We start from the raw sequence: 17,192 nt of genomic DNA on the forward strand, positions 1-17,192 counted from the left end.
GTGTTCGGAGTGTCCTAGGCCAGAGCTGCCAGGAAAGCTGGCAGAAACACCAGAATTAGACCCCAAGATGGTCACTTTCGTAACAAAAACAGCAAAAGACTTAACAAAGGGCATAGACCACGCCTGGCGAGGATGCCAAGATAAGCTCCTCGACATCGCTGGCCCATTAGCGAAAATAATGGACTTAGCGGAGAAGGCGAGAGACACGAGAACCCTGGTAGATGCCTCCGTCATAGCCAACTGGGCTCAAAGAGCGGTCTGCCTTATGGGAAATGCTAACTGCGCTCTGTCCTCTGAGAGGAGAAGAGGAGTACTTTTGAAGATTGATAACAAGTTAAGTGACTTAGCCTCCTACGAAGCAGGGGCAAGAGCCAAAGGACTACTGTTTGGCAAGGCATTTGCCAAAGAGATGGCGCAATTCGTAGGTACTTATTCAGCACTGGAGAGAGCCCAAAGCTCGATCAAGAAAATCTTCCCCACTCAAGTTTTTTCTGGGACCGGACGTTACAGGTGGCGTTTGTCCGGTTGGTTTAACTACCAACGCAGACCCCAGGGGCCACATGCTCAATACTGGGAAGGGAAACAACAGGACACGTTCTTTCCAACCAGAACCAGATTCCCTAGGGGACGAAGGGGAAGAGGTGCCTATCGGCAACCCAACGCCGCAGGAGGTGAGTGCAACTTCATTACCAGTAGGAGGGAGAACTCTCCAATTTCTGAGCGCTTGGCAAGCGTTATCGCGCAATGCATGGGTACTGCATGCAATAGCGGGGCTGCGACTAGAATTCATAGGGAACCCCGTTCAGAACGCAGGACCCCATCCTATTCAGGTATCACAAGAAGAGGGAGCGTTGCTACACAAAGAAATTCTCAATTTGATAGACAAAAACGCTATAGAGAGAGATACACAGGGAGGACCACGGTTCCTCAGCAACATGTTCCTGGTGCACAGAGGGGACAAGATACGACCGGTCATAAATCTGAAGGGCCTGAATGAATGGGTTGTATCACTTCAATATGGAGGGTATCTATCTTCTTCGGGATCTCCTTCGTATGGGGGACTGGTTAGCACGATTAGACCTCAAAGATGCCTACCTAACGATCCCAATAGCTCAGGAGTTCCAGAGATATCTCCGATTTTGATGGAGAGGAGAGACATGGCGATTCACGTGTCTTCCAGTTGGTCTGGCATCAGCACCTTGGGCCTTCACCATGCTGATGAAGCTCGTAGCAGCAGCCATAAGAGAGAGAGGTATTCGCATAATCATTTACCTAGACGACATTCTTGTCCTAGGTGCAGACAAGATTACCCTCTCCAAAAACGTCCAATGGATCTTCACGCTCTTGTCGTCTCTAGGATTCTTAGTAAACTTGGACAAGTCCCAGCTGGTACCATTCCAGACCATAGAGTTTCTAGGTTTCAATATAAACACTGTCAAAGTGACCCTCGAACTTCCTCATCACAAGGTAAAGGCGATAAAGAAGGAGCTCAGAATATCCATAGCGAAGAAGAATATATCTCTTCGAGCTCTTGCGAGAGTAGTGGGCCTTCTAGCGGCCTCAATCCAGGCAATTTTCCCGGGTCCGCTACACTATCGAGCTCTACAGAGGCTCAAAATAAGACATCTACAAGGGGGGGCTAGGTTACCACCAGCTAGTAACCCTGGACCAAGAAGCAATCTCGGAACTTCATTGCTGGCTCCACAACATGGAAGCCTGGAATGGCCGAGCGATCTTCGGAGATACCCCAGACGTCATTATAGAGTCGGACGCCAGCAGGTCGGGCTGGGGGGCCAGGTGCGAGAACATAGAGACAGGAGGAAAGTGGTCAGAGCAAGAACTACGTATGCACATAAACTGTTTTGAACTATTAGCAGGTTCTTTCGCAGTACATGCCTTTACGAAAGACAAAGTACGATGCTGCATGCTGCTCAAGATGGACAACATCCCGGCGGTGCGATATATCAGCAAGCTAGGGGGAGCGAGATCACGAATGCTAGCAGAATTAGCAAAGGACTTCTGGCATTATTGCCTGCAAAACCAGATCGCAGTAACAGCAGAGTATCTGCCGGGGTCACTCAACGAGGTAGCGGACTGGAACTCACAATATCTTGTAGATTCCAGCCATTGGAAGCTACACCCAACAGTATTCAAGAAGATACAACACCTCTGGGGCCGCATTCACATAGATCTATTTGCGTCCAGACTGAACGCACAAACATAGACATATTTCAGTTGGAGAATAGACCCGGGGGCAGCTGGCACGGACGCTTTTCTCCAACCATGGAACGGAACACTAAATTATGCCTTCCCTCCATTTCTCATGATCACGAGAGCACTGGCAAAAGTCCGCAGGGAACAAGCAGATCTAATAATGGTGCTCCCCATGTGGAAATCCCAGCCCTGGTTTCCAGTAGCAATGGGACGTTCTACGGGTTTTCCGAGGACAGTTCCTCACCAGCCAGACCTTCTGCTCGACCCAGCCGGGAGGACTCACCCGCTCATAACTACGGGCACACTGCGGCTGATGATCTGCAAGGTTTCAGGAGAAAGTGGGAGTTGCCAGGCATTTTGCAACTCGCTGCAGACTGTATCAGAGATTAATGTGCGCCTTCCACCGTCAGGAGCTATAACGCGGCATGGAAGAGTTGGACACACTGGTGTTCAGAGCATAGTCTGGATCCTGTTTCTGCCCCTGTAGTACAGTTATTAAATTTCTTGGCAGAGAGATTTCAAGGAGGTAGCGCCTTTAGAACGATAGGAGTTCTACAGTCAGCGATTTCAGCAGGACATAACCTAGTAGAGGGTAATGCCATTGGCGAACACCCAACAGTTTTGCGTCTATTGAGAGGAAGGAAGTTGAGGAAGCCCCCGGAGCCTAGATATATGACATTTTGGGATGTCAAAGAAGTTTTTTAGCTATTTCTCAGGTGGCCAGACAATAGAGATCTATCCCGATCACAACTTTCAGGCAAGCTAGCAATGTTATTGTGTCTCACGGCATGCCGAAGAGTATCCGATGTAAAAGCACTAGAAATCCATAGGAAAATATTCTATCCAGAAGCAGTAGCCTTCACCATAGCTAAGCAGACAAAATCAGACTCTCGACTGATCTCATATCCCTATTTTATGGAGTATAAGAAATTATGTGTAGCACAGTGTATCAAGGACTACAAGTCTGTTACAGCGCAGTTCAGACCGTCAGGCGTATCACAGTTGTTAATAGCACGTAGAAAGCCTTATCACGCAGTAGCAACGGTGACAATTGCAAGATGGGTGCGCAAAGTGATGGAATGGGCAGGGATAGATTTGTCCCAGTTTGGCGTAGATTCTACTAGGGGTGCGATGGCTTCTAGAGCCTTCTCAGCGGGAGTGCCACTTCAAGATATAATGAAATCTGCCGATTGGTCATCAGAATCGACCTTTAAGACATTTTATTTCAAAACTGTGTCTGGCATAACGAACAGAGTGGTGGCTAGCTTTGAATAAGCATAATGCAAGCCTCCTGTCTTGTCATAGAATAAAGATTGCCCACCCTTACAGCTCAGGAAGTCTTCATTCTATTAAAGACAAGGAGGCGAGCATTATATCCTGCCCAGAAGGGACGAAAGTTGATATTGTGTATCGTAAACAAAATGTACAACTTTGTCTTGACACCAACCCCTATGTATCGTGTATAAAATGTTCAGCTGGGTCTCGATGCCAGCCCTTATGAGTTTTTTTCTGTTTCTCCTAGGAGACGATCAGAAAGCAGCCTGATTGCAGACAGTGAATCATCATCGCAGAGGCTTGTTTACTTCGCCCAAGGATTCCGGGCAGTTAGTGTTCAAGGACACTGTTCACGGTTGTGTTGGAAGTTTGTTGGTGGCCGTTCATAACACTGTTTGAGTTTGGTACGAAGAACATGAAAGACAAAAAAAGAAGAGGAAAGGACCTGGGACTGGGGGTTCTTATAGGCGGACCTGACACCAGATTGGAGCAAGAGCTAGGGTCAGGACTACTACACTCCCAAAGGTTCATGGGAGTTTTAGTCCCAAGCTGATCTCAAAAAGAGTATACACTGTTTTGGAACTTTTAAACCTCGAATTGGCTATTTTCAGAACTACAGAGAAAAAAAGCACAAATGTTGAAGTTTTAAAAGTTAAAGTTGAAAAGCTATGATGACAGTATTAAAGAAAGTAAAGCATAATGCTCACCTCCTTGTATTTAACAGAATGAAGACTTCCTGAGCTGTAAGCATGGGCAATCTTTATTATCGGCCTTGAGCATGTCGCAAACTCGAGCTTCCAGCACATAGGCAAAATAGGGGCGGGACTTCCGGTAGAGACATTTGGCTGCTCCTCTACAAGACGCAGAGTAGCATCAGTTTAATTAGTGTAACAAGTGCCATCCGCATCCAGATGATCAAACGGAGTAAGCATAAATAAACAAGGTAGGAGATAGACAGGAGCCCTGCGGCACACCGCATTGTAAAATAAGACCCTCTGACATGGCGTCTCCATGGAAGACCTTAGCCGTCCGTTCTGACAAAAACAAAAGCACCCAGCTTACTGCTTCCTTAGCGAAAGATGCATGCTAAAGCAATCTAATAGCAAGGATGGAATGATCAACCAGTTTAAACGCAGCTGTTAGATCTAACAGCATCAGTAGTGAAGTTTTACCCTTGTCCATAGATTGTAAGATGTTGGTTTTCAAGGCCAACAAGGTGTACTCAGTGCTATGCGCACTCCAAAAACCTGATTGTGTATAGCCTAAAATACAGTATTCGGTCCAAAATGCCTGAATCTGTTAATGCGCTACTTTATCCAGCACTTTCAGGAGAAAGGGAGCGTTAGTAATCGGGCTGTAATTGCCAGCCAAGCCAGGATCTATTGAGGGCTTCTTTAAAAGAAGGGTGATCCAAGCTTGCTTGACATCACTAGGCACTGACATATCCCTAAATGAAGAGTTCACAAATGATGTGATTAATGCAGCAAGCAGGTGGGCACAAGCCTTAACTGTTTTGGCCAGACAGATATCGCCCTTGCAGATAGTGGGCTTTAACTTGGCTAAGAGATCTATGACTTCTACTTCTGTTACCTCTGAAAAGGCAAAGGGTTTTAATGCAGCTGGCTGGAGTTCAGCATCAACGAACGGCTTAGGAAAAGTCAAATGGGTATGCCTCGATTTAATGTCTTTTTATAAGATATCTTATAGGCCATGGCACTTTCAGTTGGAGTGCACCAGTGTGAATCTTTAATGACTGTAGAGATGCTGGGGCAAGGGTCGTCAACTTCTTTAAGGATCTTGAATAGTTCCTTTGTATCCAAGACAGCTTCACTAATCCTCTGTTTATTAAAACACTTTTTTGCATAGTGTTGCATATTAGACAGCGGCTGGAGAAATGCACATGTGGAGCTATGGGGATTGAGTTGGCATGGATCCCCAATCATTGTGGGATATTGGGTAACGGGTTGGTGGACAGGGCTGCATATGAGGCCACAACGAGGAGGTAGTAGAAATAGAGATTCCCTTAAGTGTGGCTGAGGTTCAGCTGGTTGTGAAAGGTGGAGCTAAAGGAGAATGGCAAAGCAGATGGGACATGAGCAGGAAGCGGAGGCACTTGTATGCAGTACAATGGAAGGCTCAGTGTAAGAGGCGTGGAGGAAAGCAGGATTGGCATGCAGAGAGGAAACTATCATGAATTGGCTAAGAGTGGTCCATGCAGGTTTGAAAGGATAGAGGTTTAAGATGGATCGAGTCACTTCTGCGAATTTTGAGGTGTGCAGTAACTCCAGAAACGGTTGATCACTATATGATGGGATGCGAAAAGTTCAGACTTCACAGGGAACTACTAATAGCCAGGATGAGTAGCACTGGGGTGTCAGTGAGGGGAATGTCTGAATTGTTTCAACTGAAAACGGGGTCAGAGGATAAACAGTGCAGGTTCCTCCTTCAGTATGTTAGGGAGACTGGGAAGTGGGAGGAGCTTTAGCGAAGGTGCGCTGCTGACAAGGGTGTCTAACGGTGAACATCATCAATCCAGATGGAAACTACCAGCTCCGGCCCTTGAGGAGTCACCAGAAGAAGAAAAAGAAGAAGAAGAAGAGGAAGGCACTTGAGTAAAAACTTCCACGTCCAGCACAGGGAGGAGCATAAGTCAGAGCGCAGGTGGTGGTGTGTTGACGATTCATCAATGCAGCAGTTTCAAGATAAAGCTGCGAGTGTTACATCCGGCAACACTGCTGACATTTGCAATGTCCTAGATTATGTTGTTGTGCTGGACGTGGAAGTTTTTACTCAAGATGTTTCGATCCGGGATGGAGATTCCAGTGTCTGGAGAGGTTATGACCACGAGCTGGGGCGGTTCAAGGATCCTGGAGGACTCTATTTATGAAGTGACTTTGGGAGGTAGGTGTTGTTTGGGCCTGGGGTTGTGTTGGATTGTGTATTCTTGGCATGCCTGTTTATGTTAGTCTGTGGCCCGTCTGTTTAGGGGTTAGGTTTGTTCATTGGTCCCCGGGTTGGGGTGTTAGCTGTGAGCGGCTGTTGTCGTGTTGAGTTGTATGTTTATGTTGTAGCCGTTTATGTAAGGTCCAGGGTTCAGGAGTGTAATACTGTTTGTATTATTATTGCATTTTCATTTTCAGGTTCTGTGGGTTGGTTAAGGATTGGATCTGAACTTCCAAAATGTTTGGTAATTGGGGAGCAGTTTTCATTTTTGTGGGGTTTCACCATTAAGTTGGATTTGTTGAAGATACATTCAGCGGAAATTGTGACGGGGTTCCTTGGGGATTGTGGGACTTTGACATTGTTTATTTATTTTATTTTTGCACAATTCAGTGACCTTTTGGGTTAAAAGGGTCATCCTTGGGGAAATTGGAACATGTGGTCGCGGGGAGGTTTGAAGACCATATGCATTGTTGTGGGGATTGTGGACAATCCATTTTCATGCCTGTATGCTGTGTGCAAGGGAATGACGAGCAGCCAGTTGTGTAACATGTGAATGCGGTTGGTTGGTGCAGAGGAAGCGCCAGTTCATGGTGGCTAATGTGGCAGCAACTTAAAGTTGTTCTCATTTTAGTACAGTGGCTGATTGTTGCTAGTGTAGAAACATGTTTTAGCTTTAGTGTTGTGGTGGCTGGTTAGCAACTGTTGCTTTGTTAAAGGTGTTTTTCTTTCTGGTTTAGCAACTGTGGGTGGTGCACTTATGACTTCAGAGTTTAGTGGAGTTACGGTGGTTGATGTTTTGCTAGTTGGTTTATCATTAGCAAGTTAGTGGTACAGTGCATTTTTGTTTGGTATGGGGATGTGGAAAGACTTCAGGTATTTTTGTGACATGTTATGCAGAGGTGTTGGTACGTGACACGGGTAGTTGCATTTGACAGATAGCTGATTTTTCACCCGGGTTGTGTGGTAGGAAGTGCTGGGTGTGCTCGAGGCGAGCAGGTTTGAGCTTGGGCGTGGCAGGCCTAAGGCCCTGGGATGCAGACTAGGGCATAAGGAGCAAGGTGCTTGGAAGGGTTAGGTTGTTAGTTTGGTGCCCTGTGTGGGTCTGCGCAACGTCCAGGTGTGGCAGACCTGGGGTCTTGAGGTAGAGCTTTGGACCGGTGGTTGTGCTTTGTTCATTGTTTTGGTCCTCGAGGGTACATGTAGTCCGGGTTGGTTTAGGTGACATTGAGGTGATATCTAGGCCCTTTTACTAATTCGAGTGGGTCTTATCGCTGTTCATATTTTCTCTTTGGGATTATCAGTGGGATCATCAATGGGGTTGGAAGGATGTGTTTGGTTAGCATTAGTTGTTGTGAATGGTTTGCAGTTTGGCTAATGTTGATACCGTGTTATGTAGATGATGGTTGTTGGGATGGTAATGCAGTTTAGTTATTGTGATATTGCATTATGGCCAGTTGTTTTGGTCTGGGTTGGTTCAGTGAGGGTTGTCTATTCTTCCTTTGTGCTTCAGGTCTATCGCCCAGTTGGCCACTTTGTGATAGGGCTGACGTGTTATATGTTGTCATGGTGTGTGGAATACTCCTGGCCAGTGTCCACTCATTTGTTGTGTTGTGGTTTAAGGCAGGAGGATGTGTCATAATCACGTACGGAGTGCAGATGATTGTGATGTCATGGGGCTGGAGCGCGATACGCGAGTGGTGACAGTTTGAGCTGAGTGAGCGGAGGTGGCTTCAGGGGTGTGGGGAGCCGGTGTTTTGACTTGTCGTCCCATCGTGTCTTATGTTAACTTAGTATGTTAACTGAACCTAAGACAATAAACCGTAATTCATATAGTACCGGGTCTGAGAGTACTTCAATTACATCACACTGCCAGCTGGAGCCAGCTTTTCATGATCCAGCAACAGTGCCACGCAGCTCCCCAGCGGCACTTCTCCGTTTGTGGTGGCCGGGGCTGTCCAAGCCACTGCATCCCGGGACACAGATCCACTGCCTGGCACTGGCTTTGCCCTCTCTGGAAGGCTGGAGTCTCTTCTGGTGCTGCTGGTATGGCTTATGCAGTCTGGCTTGTTCGCTCTCCTGCTGCGGTAACCTGGCGTCTCGCCCCATTGCAGCGTGGTCCGCCATGGCCCCACCACAAACTTTCCTAGGTAAGGCGGATTGGGGAGGTCAGCTGTCCGCACACATGCTGGCACTGTCACGGTGTTCAGGGTCAGGCTCCCTTCCCGACCCAAATAGGACCGACTCTGTCACAATGGGAGGATAGCTCAGCGGCAACGTGCTCGTCTTGGAAGCAAAACGACACAAAGCAACACAGGTTCGATCCCCGGGTCCACGCTTAGAAACCCCTGGGTATTTAAGCGCGTTATGAATACGCAACTAAGACAAAAAAAAGAACAATTACGCAACAACAAAAAAGAATTCTGGTAACAGCTGTGTAAGCGCTTTAAAAATGCAAAATAAATAAATAAATCAATAAATGGTTATGCAAGGGAGACAGACTAGGCAACAGTGGATTTGGGACTGAAATCTGCAGTGCCACATGTAGAAAGCGAGACTATGCCGCATGATTTCTTGCGAGACTCATGTTTCCTCTCCGGAGAAGATGAATAGCTCTCTTTGTGTTGCCTCTTCTGCTTACATGCCCTCCATTAGTGCGAGATCATTACCAAAAGCAAGCAGAAGTCACAAAGACAAGAAAACAAAAGTACCAACATGTTTTATAACGTCCAAATCAGTCTCAGGCATGCACCCGTGGCCACATCCTGCATGCAGAAGATCATGGGCCACGCGCACGCGCTGTAACACGCGGCAGGGAGCACTGCAGGGTGACGTCATGTGCACTTGCTACAGCAGATGCTCTGACTGTGCCTCCTCAGCCAAAGCTATTGCGACAGGTGACATAGGTGAACCAGCGCGTTGCCAACCTATCTGGAAATCCAACTGGTGAATCCTGGGGGAGGTCCTATACGTCCCTGTCGGGAAGGGGGTGGGGGAGGTGCTGCAGCAGAGGGGAAAGTAATGTTCATTAAATAAGGAAATTCGGCTAAGCAGAAATGGTCTCTGGAGGCAGTGCACCTCATACTGAAGCAACAAGGGCAGGGGTGTGAGGCGGCTGGGGCACTGCTTTTGACGGAGGTTACAGCCTCTGCTCCCTCAATTAATTCTAGCATGAAATGTGGTATGGAATGTGGTGGTACGAGCATTGTTTTGGGGAGTTTTCTAGGTTATGCTGTGCCAATCTCTACCAGCTCTGGGATAAAACCCTTTGTGGCTCTGGAGGGGAGGGATGCCCGCTTGCTAGGGTATGTGCTCCCTGGAGGACGTAAATGGGGGATTCTCTAGAGTCCCTTCTGCTGTGCCAGTCCTTCTTGCTTTCCGTCACCTGGAGTAACGATTGGCCAAGCCGCCAGCACAGGCCCTTAACCCTGTGGCGAAAGGAAAGGATGTTTCCGAATCCCATAAGCCTTCCCCCTCTTTAATTTATGATACACTTAATTTCCCTCTTACTGAGACCTGTTTGGGGACCAGGAATGCTGGCGCCAGTTTCAGCGTTCTTGTTTGTGAGCAAAGCAATTCTTCCGCTGTTGTGTCGCCGTTTGGGGCTGAGTCAGCTTGCATTGCTCCCCAACAGAGGGGTCCGCCACTGAGCCATTGGGGAGACACTGCCGCACTCTGCATGTGCAGCCAGGCTACTACTGCATTTGAGCGGACCAGCACCCTTAGCACTCAGCCGCTATTGCACGTACCATAATTAGGTCCAATTATCAACAGCGACCAAATGATCAGTCACAGTTGTTTACTTGTGGTGGAGGTGAAAAAACACGTGAAACTGAACCAAAGAAAAGCAGGCATAACCAGTCCCGCTGTAGGGTTAAAAGGGAGAGCAGGAGATAACCAATCAAAACTTTCATTGGTTAATCAGACTTATCAAGTACTAGAAAAGAGCTCAGGGCACTGCAGGAAAGGCCATTGACTGGGTTACAGACTAGCTGGCAGCCCAGGATGAGGAGAAGCACGAGTTGTACAGAAGGATCCAGGAAGAAGAGATGCTGACCAGGAAAGTTGTGGTTGGAAGAACTCAGACCAGACCCGTAAGTCACTCATGTCTGTGGCTGCAAGACGCTTTGGCCATTGCTGTAAATATATTAAGATATAGGGCCTCGTTCCATGTGTGCCGGTCTGAAAACAATGGTGCCGGTAAGCTTACCGGCACCATTGTTTCCGGACCAGCACACTATAACACTGCCAGCGGGCGCCGTCTCGCAGACCTGCCGGGCAGAATGGCACCCCCCTGCAGAGTCTTCTCAGAAGCACGGGCACCGCTATTAACGGTGCCAGTGCTTCCGTGGTCCCTACTCCAGAATGGGGACTTACAATTTACCGGCGCCTGACTTTCCAGGCCGCAGGGGTTGTAATCCCCTGGTGTTACCGGGAAGTCATGCTCTGGTAAATCATTACGGGGCTGGCGGCAACCTGCTGGTATCACCGCCTGACCCGTAATGAGGCCCATAGTTACCTGATAAGACCATGAGAGTGTCCTTGCCAGAAGATAAGACTCTCTGCCAGTTCCAGTTCTGAAAGGAACAAAAGTCCCATGTTGGTCCCCTTTGGCCAGAGTGAGAAAATGGCACATCATGATAAAAAAAAAAAAACTAAGCAAGGTAGAAGCAATACTTCCTTGTAGGGGTGGGTTGAGAATATTGACATTAACCCAGGAGGGTGATCCCCGGCTGGATAATATGCATATATAGGCCTGACAATTACCCTGAAGAAGAGGGAAGAACTGTTTGCTGGTAAGAGAGCATCATGAAGCGAGCAGGACAGTATATCCCAATGACTGAGTTTTGTCAAGAAATTTGCAGGGCATTATAGACTATCTTCCCGGTTGGGTGTCCTCGTTCTCGATAGCTATCAACAGCTGATCACCGCGAGACCAGAGAGAACGAACAACCAATCGGGAAGAGGTACTATCCAGTACACAGGATTGAAAGAGAGACTCACCTATGCCTATCTAGGACCACGCTTACATTTTTCGTGCCTTGAGAAAGACCTTTAAGGTTGAAACACGTGCCGGCACTAATGTAATAGAAGTATATCACATACTTTGTACCATATGAAAATATTGAGCAGAGGATATGTTTGTTACGAGAGTGACAACCCATGTTTAAATTACTGGAGAAACAATAAAACAAGTGTTGCAAACACCTAACGTGTGTGGAAATTCACACTCATTGGATATTAAGAAACCACTGGCCAGCACCTATTTACAAATTATTGGATCTCAGTCACCCAGAACAACATTTGGGAACACTGGGGCATTAGGAGCTTGTCCCCCTGAGATCCACCAACAAGCGGCAGGCGACAAGAAGAGGAAGCAAAGTATATATTAGCGCAAGACTGACAGTCCCAACAAGCTCTAAAATCACTTCAACAGTCAAGAAATGTCACCCCAGACAGAGGGGCTCTAATTAAAGAGCAGAACATTGCCGCTTCTTCTCACCTGTCATCAGCCTGGACCACAAAGATACTGTCTGTTCCAAAACCAAGGAAAGCCGCTCCCTTCATGATGGAATAATGACTCTACAGAAAGAGTACACATGCATCACCACAAGCCTTTTGTATAATAAAAGCAGCAATGATAAATAATAGTCCAGATAATAACAATGATATTTCTGTCTCAGCTTTTGAGAGCTCATCCCACTGGTCAATGAAGGTATGAGTGCTCCCCGCTAGCCCGGAGCAGCATCACTGCACTCTCTCTGTCTGGGGTTACAATAATGTGTTCATACTCACCTCGCTTGAAGTGAACACGGCTAGCCTGGGCAGCGCCTGCATACCCTTTTGCTTGCTCTCTGGAAAGTGCCGGTACCTGGCTAAGTTCATGGCATACATGTTGGAGATGGAGCCTCCTGCAGGAAGAGAGATAGGGATGATGTGTTACGCTTATGGGGTCACCAAGCACAAGGGGTAGAATCCAGAACACCAGCTCCGGCAGGAAACAACAATGGGGATATCTTTAAAGGATCCCCTGCCTGGTCTCTCCATAGCAACATCTGCAGGTGTCCTACAGGCCTCATGCCCTACTGGTGGAAGGATGGAAGGGTGCCTATGACTGCAGGCTGCTGATGGGCCGTTGTGGACCAACTGTGCCGGTGCTTCAGTGTTCCCATTCCCATGGAGTCACATGGGAACTTACTGTACCACCGCCGCATGTGAGATCCCGGTAACACCGGGATACCAGGCCGGGAACGGTAATGCAAGGTTCCCGGCAACCTCATAACGAGGCCCATTATGGAGCCTCCAAAGGAATGTCGACTCTCCAGAACAATACATGTGTGAGTTGACATGGACATCTATGGGCACAGTGTGTTTTATTGTGCTGGATATTTCTAGGAGGGTGATTTCTAAGCATTTTGAACTTGACTGAACTGTCCACATGTTTACCCTATTAAGGATTGGGGCATTGTGGAGTGTGGTGTGACTTGGGAATGCATGGCTGATATTTTGAGCACCTTGGTATCAGATTTAGACTGATAACAGGAAAGGAGACATGCAGAAATTCAGCAATGACAGAGAGCTGTTGACAGGTAGTACAGAGCGTCAAGGTCGGACTAGGGCATAAAAGTGTTTCGAACACCAATGAAGAAGTGGCCCACAGCTGCAAATGGCAATTCATTCATTTTGTAACAGACTGTTTGAATAGTACCCAAAGGGGAATTTTTGGATAAGATTTGCTGCAAATTGTGCAATTTAAATAATATTTATTCAGTAACAATGGTCAAAACTACTAGCTGCATAGTGAAGTTACTCATCAAACTGGCCCACATTAGCCAGAAAAGTGGCCCACTTTGGTCCAAAAAGTGGCCCCACGCTAGCATTTTGCGGCTTTGGTTCGGTCATTGCCCTATTGCCTTATAAGCCAGTCCAAGCCTGCAGAGCGTGCCTGAAGGACAGATGGATAAGGTGAAAGTAAAAGCAGTGTGTAGTATCATCCTTCCTTCGCCTGTATGCATGTACGGTGGCTGTGGTGTGATGTCATCAACTATTATTACTATTATTATTAATGTATTTATTGAGCGCAGACCTAGCTTCGAGAAGCAATGGACTGCTTTATATAGGTATACAACAATACACATTCACAACGGAGTGCTTTACAGAGGTATACAACAGTACAGTTGCATAACAGCGCACTTTTTAGAGGTAACAACAGAAGAGATATACAGCGGGGTTGAGGAAGGATACAGAGGAGCGGTGCAGCCGTACAGGGTGGCGAGGAGGAGAGAAGTGTCTAGTGAGTCAGGTGGCGCAAGGGGCATCGTGATGATCTAGGTGTTGAGCCGAGACTCTTTGAAGAGGCGGGTCTTGAAGTCATGTGAGGTCATCAGCAGAGCATTCCCCCGAGGGTTCCAGAGAAGACAATTGGAAATGGTGGCGGGAGCTGGTGAGATCTCCTTACTTGCGTGTAACCGATAACCTGAATAAAGAGACTTCCCTTTCAACACATACCTCAAGAGTCCAGTGTAGTGTGTGACGCAATACACTGCAAAAGGTACACAGTATGGCGCGCTACGGTGGGAAGGGGATGCAGGTAGAGCATTGCCTCTCCTCCAGATGGTGACTGAAGGAGCGCCCGTTCAGAGCTCAGGGCCAGGCCTCTGAGCTCATGGCCAGGCCTCTGAGCTCAGGGCCAGGCCTCTGAGCTCAGGGCCAGGCCTCTGAGCTCAGGGCCAGGCCTCTGAGCTCAGGGCCAGGCCTCAGAGCTCAGGGCCAGGCCTCTGAGCTTAGGGCCAGGCCTCTGAGCTCAGGGCCAGGCCTCTGAGCTCAGGGCCAGGCCCTCTTAGAAACACAGCTTTGTAAGGTCTCTGGTACCACTCTAAGGGAGATGTGGTGTTTCTAGGGACCATGCAGCATCTGGAGGTGAACTCGGGATGTGAAGACCTACTGCAAATAAGGACACGAAACAAACTGGCCTGACCAAATGGGGCAGTGTAGGTAGGCAATATAGAGCTTGGGACGCGGACCTGAGGCATGTGCTTCAGTGTGTAGAGTTCAGTGGCCCTTACACAGCACACACCTGCATGCGTGTTCCTACCCGTGACACTGGTAGAGGGCTCATGGAATATTTGGTTCTGGGCTGGGGGACTCGGTATGGGTCTGAACATTGGCGAGATGTGGATGCGCCCTGGGAGCCTTGGCATGGCAGTGGAGTAGGAGCTGCTACCTTGTCCAAGGCATAGTGTTGGTGCCACAGGAAATGCGCACCAGAGAAAACGTGGGCGAGAAGACGCAGTTTGGGTGAATAGTACCTAAGACTTGCTAGAAAGGGAATAATATAAAAGTCATGTTAGAAATAGCTATTTCCCACAGTGAAGGGAATATAAGGAAAGTGTAATCTCTGAAATATTGGAACAAACAATCCATGTTGCATCGCACAAACACTCCATGTTGTTTGCAAAGAGGATAATTGTATACGGGTGTCTGACTGTCATGTAAGTAACATCTGACCTTGGGGGTCCCATATTTACCCCGATTCCCAATTTAGATGCGTGTGTAGCTACTGAAAAAACCCTTTATAATGAACACATCCTGCTGTAGTAGCCTGGAGGGAGGAACAGGTTCACATGATTAGTTGACTAAGGAATTGCGCCCATTGCCGAGGCTGCGCCAGTCTCCTGCACATGTGAAACAGGGTGATGCTATTAGAGGGTTGAGATGCCTTAGGTTTAATTGCTGGGGTCCTACTTCACTTACAGAGCTCTGCTGGGATGCATCACGCATCATTGGCATCCTACAGCCCAGCCCAGGCTGGAGCAGCTCACAAGGCACCGATACTGATGGGCCACTGATGGGAGAAGATCACCCTGCTGGAGTCCTAGGGCACCGATAGGGCAATGCCAAAGAAAGCTTATGCTGCCAGCGCTTTAACGCACTGGAGAAGGAGGCCCACACTGTGGGGGTCCCATGGCACTACCAGGGCAGTGCCGAGGGAAGCTTAAACACTCGTGTATAGGCGCGTTATAAATCCCATACCATACACAGCTGGGGTTTTAGCATTGCGGGAGGATGTCTGCACTGTCTGTCCTGCCGAAGGCCTGACTTTATATGCTCACATTTTGCTTAACGTGCTGTACCTGGACAGAATATCCCATCCCCAGTCTGCCATCCAACCAGTTCTCTCAGTTTCTGCAGCACAACCTCCTCCATCAGGACAAACACAGGCGCCGTCTCGTAGGTGGCTCTGGAAGACAAGGAGGACCATGGTCACGGCGGCATCCCGGAGAGGTGGAACATGTCACATGGATTGTAGGAATGCAATGAGGCGGCTGCTGACCTTCCCAAGCTCATGCATACTTGTCATCACTTGAGGAGGGCAACCGTGGAGGTTTCCTGGTGAGATGAACTACATGTGCCAAAAAACCATACCCCCAGCAGTAAAAACGAGACAGGCTCTCACGAAGGAAGGCAGAAGAGAGGAGTAGAGACATGCAAGTACTGATTTGGGGGCATCACTTGCAGGTCCGGTCGCTGAAGCAACATTCACTACCCAAAGTCAGCATTACTGCTTTTAAGGCGCATGTACTGAAAGGGGCTGTGCTGGTGTGGTGGATCGCATTCCTCACTGGAGTAAGAGGTCCAGACTGGGGCTGAGGGGGGTTTGGGAAGTGGAAGAAGAAAGGGAAACTTACTGACTGGTGTTGAGGGCCTCAGTGATCATCCGTCCAGCTAGGGCATGGCGGTCCAGTCCAGCAAAAAGCTGATTAAAGAAGCGGGGGTGACCTGTGAATAAAGAACCACATCAGCTCTGTGCTACTCCTCTATGTAATATATAACCTCCATCATTGTGCATGCCCCCCCTTGACAAACAGCTGTGGACATTGCTTATCCAAATCCAAACTCGTGTTTCTATATTCCATTGGTTAATCCACGCTTTCCCTCAGTAACACTGCCTGCATTTAACCCAACTCTCTCCCGTAAACTGAGTGGGTCACCAATACCTCTAATTCTGTAAGGCAAAGAACTGCCCAATGCTCAAAGTGCCAAACCCAATGGATCAGAAAAGTGAACAGAGGGATTCCACGCTGCTGGGTATAGGTTACCAGTGCCTGAAGAAAGACTGGTCTTCACAGCCACCCACAGAAGCAGAGGTGGACCATGATGGGTCATAAAGACATTTCAACTATACGAATCTGCCAATGGGAATGAAGAACCTTTGACTTGGATGGGTTTAAATAAAGGGGTTACTTAGCCTGCACGCCGATAATCACAATGCTCTATTCGGTTCATACGAAGAATAGGCCTCTGCAAGCAATGACTTAAAATAAAATCAAACATTTTTAAACTTGGTCCTTCCTTTCACCTGGTGACTGTGAAGGTTACTCAAGATTAAGGTACAATGCTGTCATGAACCAGCTCATGTGACAAAGTGGGCTGCACTGATGTGCACCCGCTACGGCTTCTGAGCAGCATAGGATTGTGGGCTCTAGAGTTTCTGTCTCAAGACTAGACAGGGAAATGGGCAGATAGGATGAGCGCGGCAGCCCTCCCATGCTGTCACAACCTATGTCTACATTGATGCATGTTCACGGAGCACATCATGGTAACTAAGGTTAGTTCATTTACATATGTGCACTACCACACAAAGAGACCAATCAGATACGAGGGTTATGACTTCCAAAGAACTCTTAGGTTCAAAAAGCAGGAGGTGAACATACATTGGTTCATTAGAAGAGCCGAGCCTGCTTTTATGCTCTTATCGTTAT

At 47.9% G+C, this 17,192-nt stretch overlaps 1 protein-coding gene across 1 annotated transcript in view; it reads right to left on the minus strand.

The window, feature by feature from the left end:
- CSAD (cysteine sulfinic acid decarboxylase) overlaps window positions 1-17,192 on the minus strand; it is a 251,637-nt gene that overhangs the window by 184,281 nt on the left and 50,164 nt on the right. Inside the window, exons 4-7 of the mRNA XM_069653337.1 lie at window positions 16,119-16,209; window positions 15,564-15,670; window positions 12,226-12,341; window positions 11,933-12,012 (exon numbers count right to left, since the gene is read on the minus strand). Of these exons, the coding sequence (XP_069509438.1) occupies window positions 11,933-12,012; window positions 12,226-12,341; window positions 15,564-15,670; window positions 16,119-16,209 (394 nt within the window). The remainder of the gene's footprint in view (window positions 1-11,932; window positions 12,013-12,225; window positions 12,342-15,563; window positions 15,671-16,118; window positions 16,210-17,192) is intronic.

Source organism: Ambystoma mexicanum, chromosome 3q, assembly GCF_040938575.1.
Source record: "Ambystoma mexicanum isolate Mex_15411 chromosome 3q, UKY_AmexF1_1, whole genome shotgun sequence".
In the NCBI taxonomy this organism is placed as follows: domain Eukaryota; kingdom Metazoa; phylum Chordata; class Amphibia; order Caudata; family Ambystomatidae; genus Ambystoma; species Ambystoma mexicanum.